At 30.4% G+C, this 13,450-nt stretch overlaps 2 protein-coding genes and 1 long non-coding RNA gene across 3 annotated transcripts in view; 1 reads left to right on the forward strand and 2 right to left on the reverse strand.

Moving 5' to 3' along the window:
* Positions 1-106: 106 nt before the first annotated feature.
* Positions 107-13,450, forward strand: part of LOC140059365 (uncharacterized) — a 43,520-nt gene continuing 30,176 nt past the window's right edge. Inside the window, exons 1-2 of the long non-coding RNA XR_011847169.1 lie at positions 107-205; positions 3,840-3,945. This is a non-coding gene — a long non-coding RNA (uncharacterized lncRNA). The remainder of the gene's footprint in view (positions 206-3,839; positions 3,946-13,450) is intronic.
* On the reverse strand, positions 3,906-8,988 carry LOC140059346 (G protein-activated inward rectifier potassium channel 3-like). The gene is made up of 2 exons (XM_072105235.1): positions 7,370-8,988; positions 3,906-4,034 (listed from the first exon to the last, which is right to left on the reverse strand). The coding sequence occupies exon 1, from the start codon at positions 8,790-8,792 to the stop codon at positions 7,374-7,376; it is 1,419 nt and encodes a 472-aa protein (XP_071961336.1). The 5' UTR covers positions 8,793-8,988; the 3' UTR covers positions 3,906-4,034; positions 7,370-7,373.
* LOC140047168 (G protein-activated inward rectifier potassium channel 2-like) lies at positions 10,226-13,164 on the reverse strand. The gene has a single exon (XM_072092027.1). It carries the CDS (start codon positions 12,533-12,535, stop codon positions 11,402-11,404), a length of 1,134 nt encoding a protein of 377 aa, XP_071948128.1. The 5' UTR covers positions 12,536-13,164; the 3' UTR covers positions 10,226-11,401.

The following is a 13,450-nucleotide window of genomic DNA, read 5'->3' on the forward strand; positions in this document are numbered from 1 at the left end:
TTGCAAATTTATTTTCTTTATACTGTAATATTTATAAAAACAACACTGCATTTTGTAAATTTTAAAGCAACCCTATTAGAAAATGGAATAGTCAAGCAGACGACAAATAAACTAAACTTTTTTCAAAACTTAGTTGCAACACCACCAAAACTTTCCTGTATATTATTGGTCATCCGCATTTTAGCGGATATCAACCAATGGAATTGTAAGTTTATACAACAATACCTGGAATAGAGATTATAGAGATATAAGTAACTTTCGTATCTTATTATAAGTATAATTATTTTTCCATCAAACTTAGTCTAGGCCTAGGCCTATATAGGCCTCTCTTTACCCAATTACTCGATGACGTGCATTACATCAAGTGTAGGTCTAATCCCTGGTCGGACGTCTTATTCCTATCTGTTTTGCATAGAGCATAGGCCTAGGACTTCCATGTGTTACAAAAATGAAATCTATAAGTAATTTTGTGTGTGTGTGTGTGTTTGGCCGCTAAAACTTCATAAAAATGCAGTTGAATGAAATAAAAAATATGATATACTGTAACCGATAAAAAATATAAATGCATTAGAATGTCATACGACCACATACTAGCTAGGCAGTTGACAGTTTGCTTGACAGCCTCTTGGTAAACTACTTGACAAATTACTTTACTACAGCAAAGATTGCCACAAGTTATTTTGGTTGTTATGTTGCATAAATATAATACTGTAAATAAAACAGAGCAAAAAACAATTTATTATATATCAAGCAACAGTTTATTGAGATAAAAGTTATTTACATTACAATGGAGAATACTTGTTTTTATTCACTGATTTAAGGTATCCATTCGAAGCCATCAAGTACCAAAATTAGGCCAAATAAACAAATTAGTCTATTCCACATCCAGGATTTGTTCTTTAAATGAGGGACTATTTATCATAGCTACTTTTTTAACAAACTTGATGGTGATATTTAACCATTATGATTGAGATCATTCATTTTCTATGGTAAATTGTTTTGTGCGATTCTTACAGAATAAAAAAAGAACTATGGTAAGAAAATTCATGTGGCTTTAAAATTTGAAACTGAACGGAACGTGAAACTATTTGTTTTATTTGGCCTTTATTTGCTTTAAGAATTGCAAAAGACTCTTGGCAATAATATTATCACAATTGGCAAAAAGCAAGTAATAAAATTCTTTTGTATTTTGAAACGGCAACCTGATAAAAGTAGAAAAATATAATATATGTTAAACCTAATTTGTAGCCCTTATTTACCTGAATATAAATTTTGTTCACACTTTCAGAGGAATTTTTCTGTCGCTTTGTGAATGTTAATAAATTCAAAATTTCCAATTCAGAGGTTGTTTTGGAAGGTTTACAAAGTATTGATATGATTGCACTTTTCAACATAAACATTTTGACAAATATTTGTGACACTATTTACATAAAACAACACTGTTGAAATAAATTCTATGCATTTTTGTCAATACATTTTTAAAATTTATTTCCTTTTTGGTTTTTTATTTAGATATACTGTATTTTGTTTCTGTAAAAATAAAGAGTTTAAAACAATTTTGTTAATTTTACAACCTTTTGTAATTGAATTCAATTTGCACGTTGACCTTAATTAGGGTATAAATGTATACATTTTGCACATAAAGTGGAAATTTATTATTAATTGATTTTTTATTTCTTGCATTTTTGTTTTGAAAGGATTCAGGAAATATTTTGATTAAAAAATTATTAATAACACTGTTTATCAATCTAAATTTAAGTAGGCAATATAGTTTTGTATTGCAATGTGTTTGCCATATTATTTGATGCGTAGCAATAAAGGTGGTATTGTGTAGCATTTGGATGCTATACTGGCACAAATGTTCCCTGAATTACCATTAATGACTGGAATGGTTCAACTAAATTCCCAAAAAATATATTTTCTTTAACCATATAACTGTTTTGTTTTACGTAAAATTGCTGGTTCATCTACCTTAATAATTAATAAAATCATGTCCTTGAGCACTTTGTGGATATGTGCGCTCTATAAATCTTATTATTATTATTATTATTATTATTATTACATAATAAAAACAAAGTATTCATTGACAACAAGTTTTTGCTATTTTATCTATCTAATCAATGGTTCTATGAATTATATAGTTATCTGAAATTGATTTAGAAAAGAAACCTGATCATTAAAAAAAAATGTATTGTAAAGAAATTACTAAATAAATCATAATAGCAATTTATAGTATAAATGTATCAAATAATAAATAAATGATATTAAAACGACTGATCTTCTAGAAATTAAATTAGTTTGTATTGTACATCATCATAAGTAAACTAAAATAATTGGTGATAAACAAAATTTAATTATTAGGGGCCTTTCGATTTGTGACGATTGGCAACTATGTCATGTTTATAAACTGTGTGCAAGTGAGGTATTCGGACATTTGTCTTAGCTCTTCACCTCAACATAGTTCTGATACTTTCTAGGTCCTTCCTCGGACACAGTTTTGAATGGTTTCTAAGTCCTGGCGATGACTGACGACACATTGGTTGACCTGACCTAGCTTTGTCATCGATCCCCGGTCGTTGCAAATCGAAAGCTCCCTATTTGTTTGAAAGGATGATTTTCATCAACTTTCACGAATACCAATACCCAGGGGTGGGTGCAGGGGGAGCGCTAAGGGTAAGCACTCCCACCTTTCACAGAAAAAATGAAATTTGGACATACTATTAATATTATATGTTAGATATGTTAGTGCTTCCCAGTTTAAAAATTCATGGACCCAACCCCCCCTCCCCCTTCCCCATTTAAAGCTTCTAGTGATTTTATACTTAATGTTTCAAACATTTCATCACTTCTGAAATCATGCATTCTATGTATAATCATTTTCATTCTTTATCTTCTTGTTTCACTCATGCACTTAACACATATTAGAACATAACAGGGTCGTAGCCACAAGAATGAAAATGATGCGTTTTTTAGAAGGAGAAGAATTAGGTCACTGGTACAGTTGTCAAAGGGTCCCTACTAAGTCTCAGAGACGGTAGCCTACTGAGCAGTTTTAATTACATATTAATGATATTCTTGTTAAATTAAAGTTATAAATAATTGAAAAATTGGGGGTTGGAGTAAAAAAGGGTGAAATAAGATGCAACATTACTGGTGGCTACGGCCATGCTTGTAAACAGACCTGCTGAACAAAGCATTCATAAACAACATACAGTAGGTATGTTTTCAAGAGTTTCATCATAATTTACAAATGATATCAATCAATCTGCATCTCATACTACTTCTATTTATAATGTTTTAATATATATTTTGCAAATGTATATGAGCAGCTTATTAGCAAGCAGGCAATTTATATTATTTATTAGTTTGAGCCAATTTGGTGTTCAATTTAAAGTTCATAAATTAAAGTACAATTTACTAATGTGTATGACATTTGATTGTGATATCCTAGGCTGTCATTTATCAATCCTTTGCTTATGCTAAATATAAAGCATTGTTTGTGAAAAACTGAAACTTTTTCTTTTTTTGAACCTTTTTTCAGGGAATGGATTTTGAAATCTATTAAGAAAAAAATAATGTTTTGGCTATTTTGGAAAATTACTTAAGCAAGATAATTGACTTAAAAAAAAGTTAAGATGATTATTTTTGCTAAGCAAGTTTGATAAATCTGACTCCTGGTATCAGGAAAATGTTGAAAACTTAATCAATAATGCCTCAGCTTCTACACATTACTAAAAATAAGTCATTTTCACAGGTAAATTGCATATCACATTAAAAGTTATACACAGTACAACTTTCTTAGTATAAAATGACTGGAAATATGTCTTCTTTCTTGATAGAAGTGATCAAAGAATATATGGTTTCGTCACAATTACCAACAGTTTGTGGACTTTATACTTCTTGCTGTCATGTTAGAAGTGAATCAACAGCATTCTTCATCATTCGGTGAGTATTATCATTCCGCAGGTAATTGCTGTGATGTTTAGGCCTACTTGTATTGTTTTGATCAAATATGAATTTGGCATAAGTGGTGTCTGTAATAAAAAAAAAATATTAAAACATGACTGCTATAATATAACCCACCAACTATTAATTTGTTAGCAGCGCATGCCTATTTTTATGCAGATTATAAGGCAGGGGTGCGCTAACATTAAATATGAATACCAATATATTTTTAATCTCATATCAAAATAGGGAGCAACCCCTAGGGCCCCCAGCGGATTTTGAGAATAATCACAAATATGTTTTCCAGTGTCTATTCAGAGTTTTTAATTTTGATTGGATTTAATTACTGTAAATAAAAGTAAAGTTAAAAACCATGATTGCTGCCCTCTATATAAGAGCTTATTTTAGTATTACCGTATGCAAAGCTTTACTGTGTAAGCTTAGGCTAAAAATTAGAAATACATTTTTGAAAATAAAAGTATGGTAGTTATATTTCAGTAGTAATATCTGAAACCTATACTGTATTATATATAGAGGCCCATGGTGATTTCTTCAGTCAAATTTTTATATTGCTAAGGGATGGCAACAACTTTTTCTTTAGTATGGAATAAACTTAAAGTGAAGCATATGCTCATATACAACATTGGAAGAAACTCTTATTAACACAATTTTAAAAGTGAAATTGATTTAATAGAAAAATAGATTAGGCCTAGCAGTTGAGCAAAAATAAAAAAGTTTATTTTTTATTTTATTTATTAAACTTTTTTTAATGAGGGTGACTCATAAGAGCCGAGGTTGACATGCATCAGGCCCTCAACACTTAAAAAATAGGATACAAATACGAAAAACAAGAAAATGAATGACAAAAAGGAAAAAGTTTCATTTGCTTTGCTTATATAAAAATATAGGCCTCAAATTATAACATACCGTAATACATTACATTATTTTAGATGGTAAAATAATCCAGTAAGTGACTTTACATGCATGGTGTACACCGAAAAGTACATCTATTAGGTACCTTGTAGTGTAAAGCCATTGGGATTAGAGGTCATACTCTTTATACTTTAATAATCAATTTTAAACCTGTTGCACTCAGATATCCAACTGTGATGTATAATATCATTTACAACTTGGCTATATATGGTTTTTAACATTTTGGTTTGTATAAAAAGTTTCGTGTATAATGTTTTAAATATTTGGAAGTATCTTGTGCTTTCTGGTTGTTTTCTGCCACTCACACTCATGACTGTCAAAAGTTCCTTTATAAGTCATGTATTACTATTAGGTTTGGCAAAATGATGACTTTTATTTTAAATTAAAACATGTGACACAAAATAACCTACATTTTCTGCAAAAGTGCAAAAAGTTTACCAAAAAAAGAATTATATTTTGCCATTTAAATGACACAAAATGTAAAAAAAAATGAAATTATGTTAATGGAATATAAGTGAAACATTTTATAAGGGCTAGGGAAAATATTAATTATCATTTAATGCTGATACAGGATTATGAAAGCCATGTTATGAAAGATAAAGAATCAACAGTCATGTAACTGCAAGGATGTGGGTTAGTTCACTTACAGATAAATTAGCTGAAAGTTCAGACGGTCACATGTCTAGAAGTTCTCATTAGTAATTATTATTCCAATGTCAAATTTAGTTAAATCTTTATGATTTATACATGTTTTACAACTTAATTTATGTGTAATTTATTGTTAGTGGTTATATTTAACAATACTATTATTTATTTTCTTTGGTTCAAATTAATTTGATATCCATGAGAAAAAGTAAATTATAGACAGTGTCTATTTACAGTATGTCCAAAATGTGTTTTGCCTATTTATTAGAAAGTTTATTTTATGTTTGCCAGTAAAATGTTATGTTTACATTGTTTTTAATGGAGTTTATAAGCTGAAGTTTAGGGTTCATTTAGAATGTGGCTAGGAAATTTAAGGCATCCTTTGTGATAATTAAATTATCTTTATTTCCATTTACAATTTTTTTTTCAATGTAATATAAATGAATTGATCCACTGTGCCATTTTGTATCACCTCAATATTAATAATCACTGGCTTTCGTATGTGTCATACAAACTGTGACAGGAAAGAATTTGAGGTTTTATAATTACTATCATGTATAAAGCATTAAGCTTTTCAAACATTATGTTGAAAGCATAATATATTTATTTTCCTATTTCATTAAAATCGTTCATAATATCGCTAATAGCAATCTAATATATTAATGATGATGAACTATAAAAATATAATACATTAAAAAAAACCAAAAAACTATATCAAACATTCTAATAGAAAACATTTGAAAATATTATTACAGGTTCCAATGGTTGGTTGGTGAGAGTGAAATGACGCAAATATAGAATCATACAAAATGTGACTTAAAACTCAACTACTTTCAATAGCTCCATATTGTTATCATTTCCTTCAATGGAATTTTCCACATGCGGCTTAAGCAAACTAGTGTAGGTGCTTATCTAATCTAAATCTATTTTGAGCTATAGGCCTCGTAATATGTCATCAAGGTCTTTTAACCACAAATTCAATTTAAAAAGAGATTGTGTACTATCAAAATAGTTTGATAAAAAAAGTGTGATAAGTGCCTAAATATGGTAGTGATATGTCCAAATATGGCAGTGATGATGTACATATGGGCACCACATTTAGCTTGATAGTGTAGACAGAGCTTTACAGCCGCAAAATGATTTTTACAAGTCAGTATTAACATGTATGTTTTTATTTTTCTGTTGACCTAAAATTCAATCGTTGGCCTAAAATGCATAAGCATATGTTTGAGTTATAAAAATAAGCCCCTTGAACTCATTAAGTTCTAATTAGAAAAAGATTTGTAAAAAAAGAAAGTGTCAACTCTGCAATTATCTTGACCACAAATGTGGTTTAATGTTTTGTGTTTGCTTTCTTAATATTTAACAGTAGTTCACTATATATTTCTATGATTCAAACAATTAAAAAACAAGTTGTTTTATGTTTATTTCAAGCCTCCTTCTAATGAATGATTATGAAAATCTATAATAATTTGGTACCTGTACTTTGTAATTTTTTAAAATTTGGATGGTATGGTCTTATATCTGCCAAAGGTTTATTTAATGAATTTTATCATTTTAGGAAATTACATGGAATTACAATAGGAAGTAGATTAAGTTATTCTCATTAAATAATTAGATACTAAACTCATGGTCACTTTTTGCCAATTGATTAAGTGTAAAAGATTTATTTTAAGAACACTAAAAAAATCTAACTATCAAAATGAGCAAATCAACTAGGCACAACCTGTAAACATTAGCTAAATATTTTAGGAAAATGTACTACCAAATTGCTAATTTGTTGAATTTTGAGCCAAAGTGACAATTATATATTTAAAAGTTTGAATATTTTAATAAGAATATTTACCTCATCAAACGTTTGATTGTCGTGATGGAGATCTCAAATAACTATTGCTAATATTCTGTTCCAATTGCTCAAGTGATTCCATCGATGCTAAGCCAGCTTTTTCTTCACGAGGTTCACATGAACCATTTGATTGTTGTCTGCTATTTGGTCTATATTCCTTAACAGCTTCTTGCGTTTTAATGTCAAGTAGACGTTTGTGTTGATATCCGTGTTGATATCCTCGCAAACTTTCCAAGTCAAGACCTTCACGTTCTTGGAAACGTTTCTCATCTAACTCCCGTGCACTGCACATGGGCATGTCTGAAACGGGATACGTCTTATTGAATTGTTTATAGTCCACTGAAAACTGTCGTTCCCATTCATCGTAGAGAGTCATAAGAGCGCTTGAAAATCTCTCACCCCATTTAATTTCTGATGGTAAGTATGAAGTACGAGCTTGGCAGAGTAAACCGGTTTGTTCAACCACTCCTTCTAAGATGATGATGATTTCAAAATCTGCATTTTTTATTTCTTCGGCTGAATAATCATAAAGTGGGCTGTCTGCATTTATTTGGTGAGTGATAATCATTGGCCAAACTAAGAGAAGGTTGTTGTCATGGTTTTTGGATTTTAAGTCTAGATCATAACAAAACAAAGGAATGCACTCTCCTTCTTGTGTGATCCTTGGTCGCATCATCTGTGCACGTATTGTGACTCCATAAAGGTGACTGCTACGAATATCTCCTATTCTAAACATAAGACATAATTGCCCATCACGTTCTGCGATACAAGCGCATTTACTAAATTTTAAAGTTACTGCTCTTTTTTTGGGTCTGGCCAGCTTGGCAAAGATGCAACCAATCAAAATACCATCCACTAAACAACTGAACACAGACTGAATAATTACCATCAAAAACCCCATCCAACAATGCGGAGTGACTACACGTAAACCATATCCAATTGTTGTCTGTGTTTCAAGAGAGAATAAAAAAGCCGTTCCAAAACTGTCCATATTATTAACACACGGTTCGTAATCATCAGAATTCTCCCAGGAAAGGTAACCTATATCACCATTTTGCCACGCCATTCCATACCAAATTCCTGCAAAACCAACCCATCCAATCAAATATCCAATTGTAAATAAAAACAAAAGCCATCGCCAACGCATTTCTACAAAAGTTGTAAAAATGTCAGTTGCCATGTCCATTTTACGGCTTTTAACATTTCTATGAATGATATTACAGTCGCCATTTTTTTCCACAAGACGCTGGAGGTTGCGACCTTTCCTCCAATTGACTTGCTTTACGATATTCATTAGAGATTTTCTTCTTCGCATTTGAGCATCAGGCGTATCAACTGGCCTGTTCTTCAGTGGGTCCTCTTCTGAAGACGATGTGTAACTCTGCACGCTACATCGATCAGAAAAGGAAGCAACCTTCTTCATGGTTTCCTGATTTGATTTCCTTTCCTATTCAAAGCTGATTCACTTTGAAACTTTCACCCTGGAGTCAGATCCACGACTGTTACTCATAAGGCAAACTGCACACTACTGTTCCTATTTCCCTTTTACCTAATTAATCGTTTGTTTAGTATTTCCACCAAAACTTATCTTTAAGTCCGAAGTTCAGTCTTGTACTTAAGTTTATCAGATTAAACAATTACAATACAATTGCGATATAACAGATAGTAAAAATGTGAAGTGTAGTAAATTGAACTTGACAACTTTAAAAATAACTTTACTCTAGTCACCTTCTAAATCAAACAGTAAATGTGCAATGTTCGGTGTATCCGTGCCTGACCAGCCCTAATAAAACACATATGAGATACGTGAGTCAGTCTGCTTATTTCCTCTGTTAAGTTTTATCATGAAGACTAAAATCTTGTTAATCTTATGATATTCTCACAATTATTTTCTAGCTCAACGAAATTTGCTTGTTGATGATTCAACTCATCGACTATTACCCAACTTTATCCACCCTGCATCGTTGTTAAATACTGATTTCAATATGGATTTGAATTGAACCAATCAGGGTTTGATTATTGATGTGCAAAGTGTGAAAATTATCAATTATCAGAAGAGTGTTGTACGAAATATATGACACTTGTTGATTCACACACTCCTCTAGCCTTGGAAAATCATAAAACATTGTTTTTTTGGGTGATTCCAAAACCTGATGAAATACAATGTTTGTTGAACTGATAAACTTTATAAAATGTACATATGTACATAATTAATATATTGGATGCTATACCTGTAAATGTGTTCATAGCCAAAAACTTAATTTTTATGGAAAAAAAATTCCACTTTCTTTAAACATGATTGTCATTTTATCAATTAGTTCTTTAAAAAAAATTAAATTTTCAAGATAATTTAAAGGCCAATGTAAATGAACGGATACTAAATATTGAATTGTCATGCAATACAAAGTTTTATTCAAAATCAATTACGGTACTTTTTCCAGAAAATTCATAATTGTAGCGAATGCTTATGAAGCAGTATTGAATTGTCACGTAATGCATATGTTGGTGACTTTGATTTTTTGTTGTTGTAGATCACAGCATGCTATTTGATTAAAACTGTCAATAAGTCTATGATTTACCTAACAAAAAGAAAAAGAAATATACAATCAATAGAAAATTTAAGAAGGTATTCTTGTTTTGGAATGTATCCTGTTAGCTAATCCATAACTTTTTGGAATATGTCAAAAACATTGTTATGTGAAGTGAAGTATTACGTTACTGTTATGTAAACTATGAAGATAAAAAAGATACCTCCATGTGTAAAACATAGTTCACAACAAATTCTTATTATTTTGTTCTTATTCTTTATTTTTAAACATTTATTACAAAATTCCTCTGTATTTACACAAAATAAAATCATTATTGTTTACTCTTTGATTAATTACTATGATTAATGTTTACTGTTTGAAAAGTAAAAAACACTTTATATAACTAAGTCGTAACATTTAATAATGTTTACAGTAATCGTGTAGTCATGGAAGAAGAATGTGAAACTTTTTTGAATATTTTCAAGAACACTGGAAGAATTTCTTTTCTAGTTAAATACCAAGTTAATCTGTACTTTAATATAAAAGTATAAAGCGCAATTATTTACATTCTTAATTTGTAAATTATATTAATTCCTTTCCTTTTCCACAGTATGTACTATAATATTGGTGTTTATCATTCATTTTATTTTACTGTACGTAATGTCATCCTTTTATTTTACAAAACATTAAATGTGAAATTTTTACTGCCACTGTATAAATGATCTATTTATAAAATTTGTAGAAACTATGTTTAAAATATTTGCTTTGTTTATTTACATCTATTGAGTTGTAAGTAAGTACTGTAGTTGATTTGAACAACTAAATGTTTTAACTTAATCTAATGTGAAAGCTTCTAAACTTATGCGTAATAGCAAATCTCAGAAGTGAGTCACTAATACTGTTAAATAACAAAAAGAAACTTAACTCTGTTGTAGATCACAAAATTAAACTTAATTGTTGAACTTAACTTTCCTAATCTAGACACAATAAACTAATAAAGGAAAGGTCTATTGTTGTGAGTGACATGATCTTGAGTTTGAAAAAAACAATCCCACAATATTATTAAAAACTCCCACATACTCTGTTTTTGATTGTGGAGGATGGATTCAGAATTTAAAAAAAATTACTGCCACTCAGGGACAGATCATAATCTTAATTCAACACTTAATTATTTCAGTTGAAATCATTTTTATATCCAAACTTTCACATTATAAAATTTGTTAGATTTTATCAATATAAAATGGTATATAAAAAATACATATAAAAGTACATTATAAAGGTATAAAATATTTTTTGGCAAAAAGGATGTTTTAAAAAAAATTTAATTCTGATTTAAATATTAAAAATTAATGAGTTTTACAATTTCAAAGTTTGTTAAGTTTTCTAAATCTTCTCTCTCAATAAAAAAAATTTCTAGTTATGATGTGTACAGCATTTGATTGTTATGAAAGTGTAACAACAATCTGATGATAACCAAATAGCTGGCTGCATTAATAATAACCATTCATCTTTGATGTTGTTCTTCAAATGCTTTATTAATTATTGTACAAACTCCATTACTTGTCATTTGATTGCTACTGTGGTCATGTTCATATGGTTTCAATGCATCTTTCATTGGTTCTCTAGTTTGCTCCATTTGATATTTTACACTGTGGGATGGTATAGACTGGTCTTCAAGTTTATCTAATACAGAAAAGTTTACAATGCAGTGATCTTTAATGTCATCATTACGATCAATCATTAAATTGGAGAATCGTTTTCCCCATTTGATTTCAGATGGAATATACGATGTTCGTGCCTGGCACTGTAACCCGGTCTGTTCAACCAGACCTTCTAATAACAGAATTATCTCAAATTTTGCTCTAGATAAATCTGTTTTAGAAATGTTATAGAGTGGACTTTGCTGGTCGATGTAATGGCAGATGATCAAAGGCCATGCCAGGTAAAGGTAACGACTCAAAGCTTCAGTTTCTGATTTCAGATTCAGGTCATATGAATAAAAAGGAATATATTCTCCTTCTAATGTTGTTCGTGAACAAACAAACTTGGCTTGAATTGTCACATTGGAAAGATGTGTTGGCCTGGTGTCAGCCACAAGAAACATCAGACATAAACGGCCATCTCTTTTTGCAATACAGGCTGTATCACTGAATTTCAATGTTACTGCTCGTTTCTTTGGTCTTGCAACTTTTGTAAAAATTAAACCAAATAGAATTGCGTTGATAAAGCAGCTGAAAACCGATTGGATTACAACAACTACAGGAGCTAGCGGACAGCCATCTGAGACAACTCTGTAGCCATAACCAATTGTAGTCTGTGTCTCTAACGAGAACAGAAATGCTGTTAGAAAACTGTCTAGATGATATACACAAGGTATATATGAATCAAGATCAGTAAGGTTGTTTGCTGTGTAGCCTATGTCACCATTAACACTTGCCATAGTGTACCATATTACTGCAAATAACATCCAACTAACCAAGTAACAACATGCAAAAAATAAAATTAAAATTCTCCATCTTGCCTCACACAATGTTGTGAAGATATCTTTACAAAAACTTTTTGTGTAATGTAGATTTTTGTAGACAACGTGACAATGTCCTTTTTTATCAACAAGTCGTGACAATGTTGGTTTTCCCATGATTGATTATCTAACTACTGGATAATCAATGTGATCAAGAAAGCCTGTTTGGAAGCTAAGGAAACTTAGTAGACTTGGAGTTGCAGAAGTGATTTTTATTCACTTGGCAGTTTGTTAACATCAAGTAATAGTATATTCTTATCCTCTCCTACAGTATAGTGTATTCAATCCATTCATGAGTAAATTGTAGCTTCTCTGTACAGTAAGTACATAGTTCCAAGTCATGTTAAATCAAATAACAAATAAACCATATGAAAGGCAGTTTTTAATAACGATCAACAAGTCAAGGTTCCAATTATAACATACAACAAACAAATAAACTTGTTTTTTGCTACTATTCAAACTTATATCAGATATAAAGAAAGTTTCCTTTTCCTAAGGAAGTTATAAATCCATAATATTTGATATAATATAAACAGTTGACGTTTCTCTGTGTATGTCCTTTTCGAAGAGTTACTTTGCACAAAATGAAGTTGCTTATGTCACTGGTTTGAACTTAAACTCATAGAACTGATCCTATTGTTTGACATTTTTAAACACCTTTATTCTTGTCCAAGCTGTGGAAATCTGCTGCACAATAGGAAAGTAAACGCTATTTTACATTGTACGCCTGACTGAGTTTGTTTGCTCCTACTTGTTAGAGTCTTTGATCTGCCACCCTCTGTGTCAGCTTTGCAACTGTAAACTTCATAGTATGGTGTGTTTTTGATTGGATCTCAAATTAAACTTTAAATAGTTGATTGGTTATTCCATGGTTATTATATTGTAAAGGTTAAAACTCATGTTTGCATTTTCAATTTATGCAATTGGTTGGTTTAAACTTGCTTTTATTAGGAGTTTTCATTGTGCAAAGGTTACACTTGTTGAACTTTCATGGAAAAATATGTAGACACTCGGTTTATGCCTCCCTTAGGT

Source organism: Antedon mediterranea, chromosome 1, assembly GCF_964355755.1.
Source record: "Antedon mediterranea chromosome 1, ecAntMedi1.1, whole genome shotgun sequence".
Classification (NCBI taxonomy): Eukaryota; Metazoa; Echinodermata; class Crinoidea; order Comatulida; family Antedonidae; genus Antedon; species Antedon mediterranea.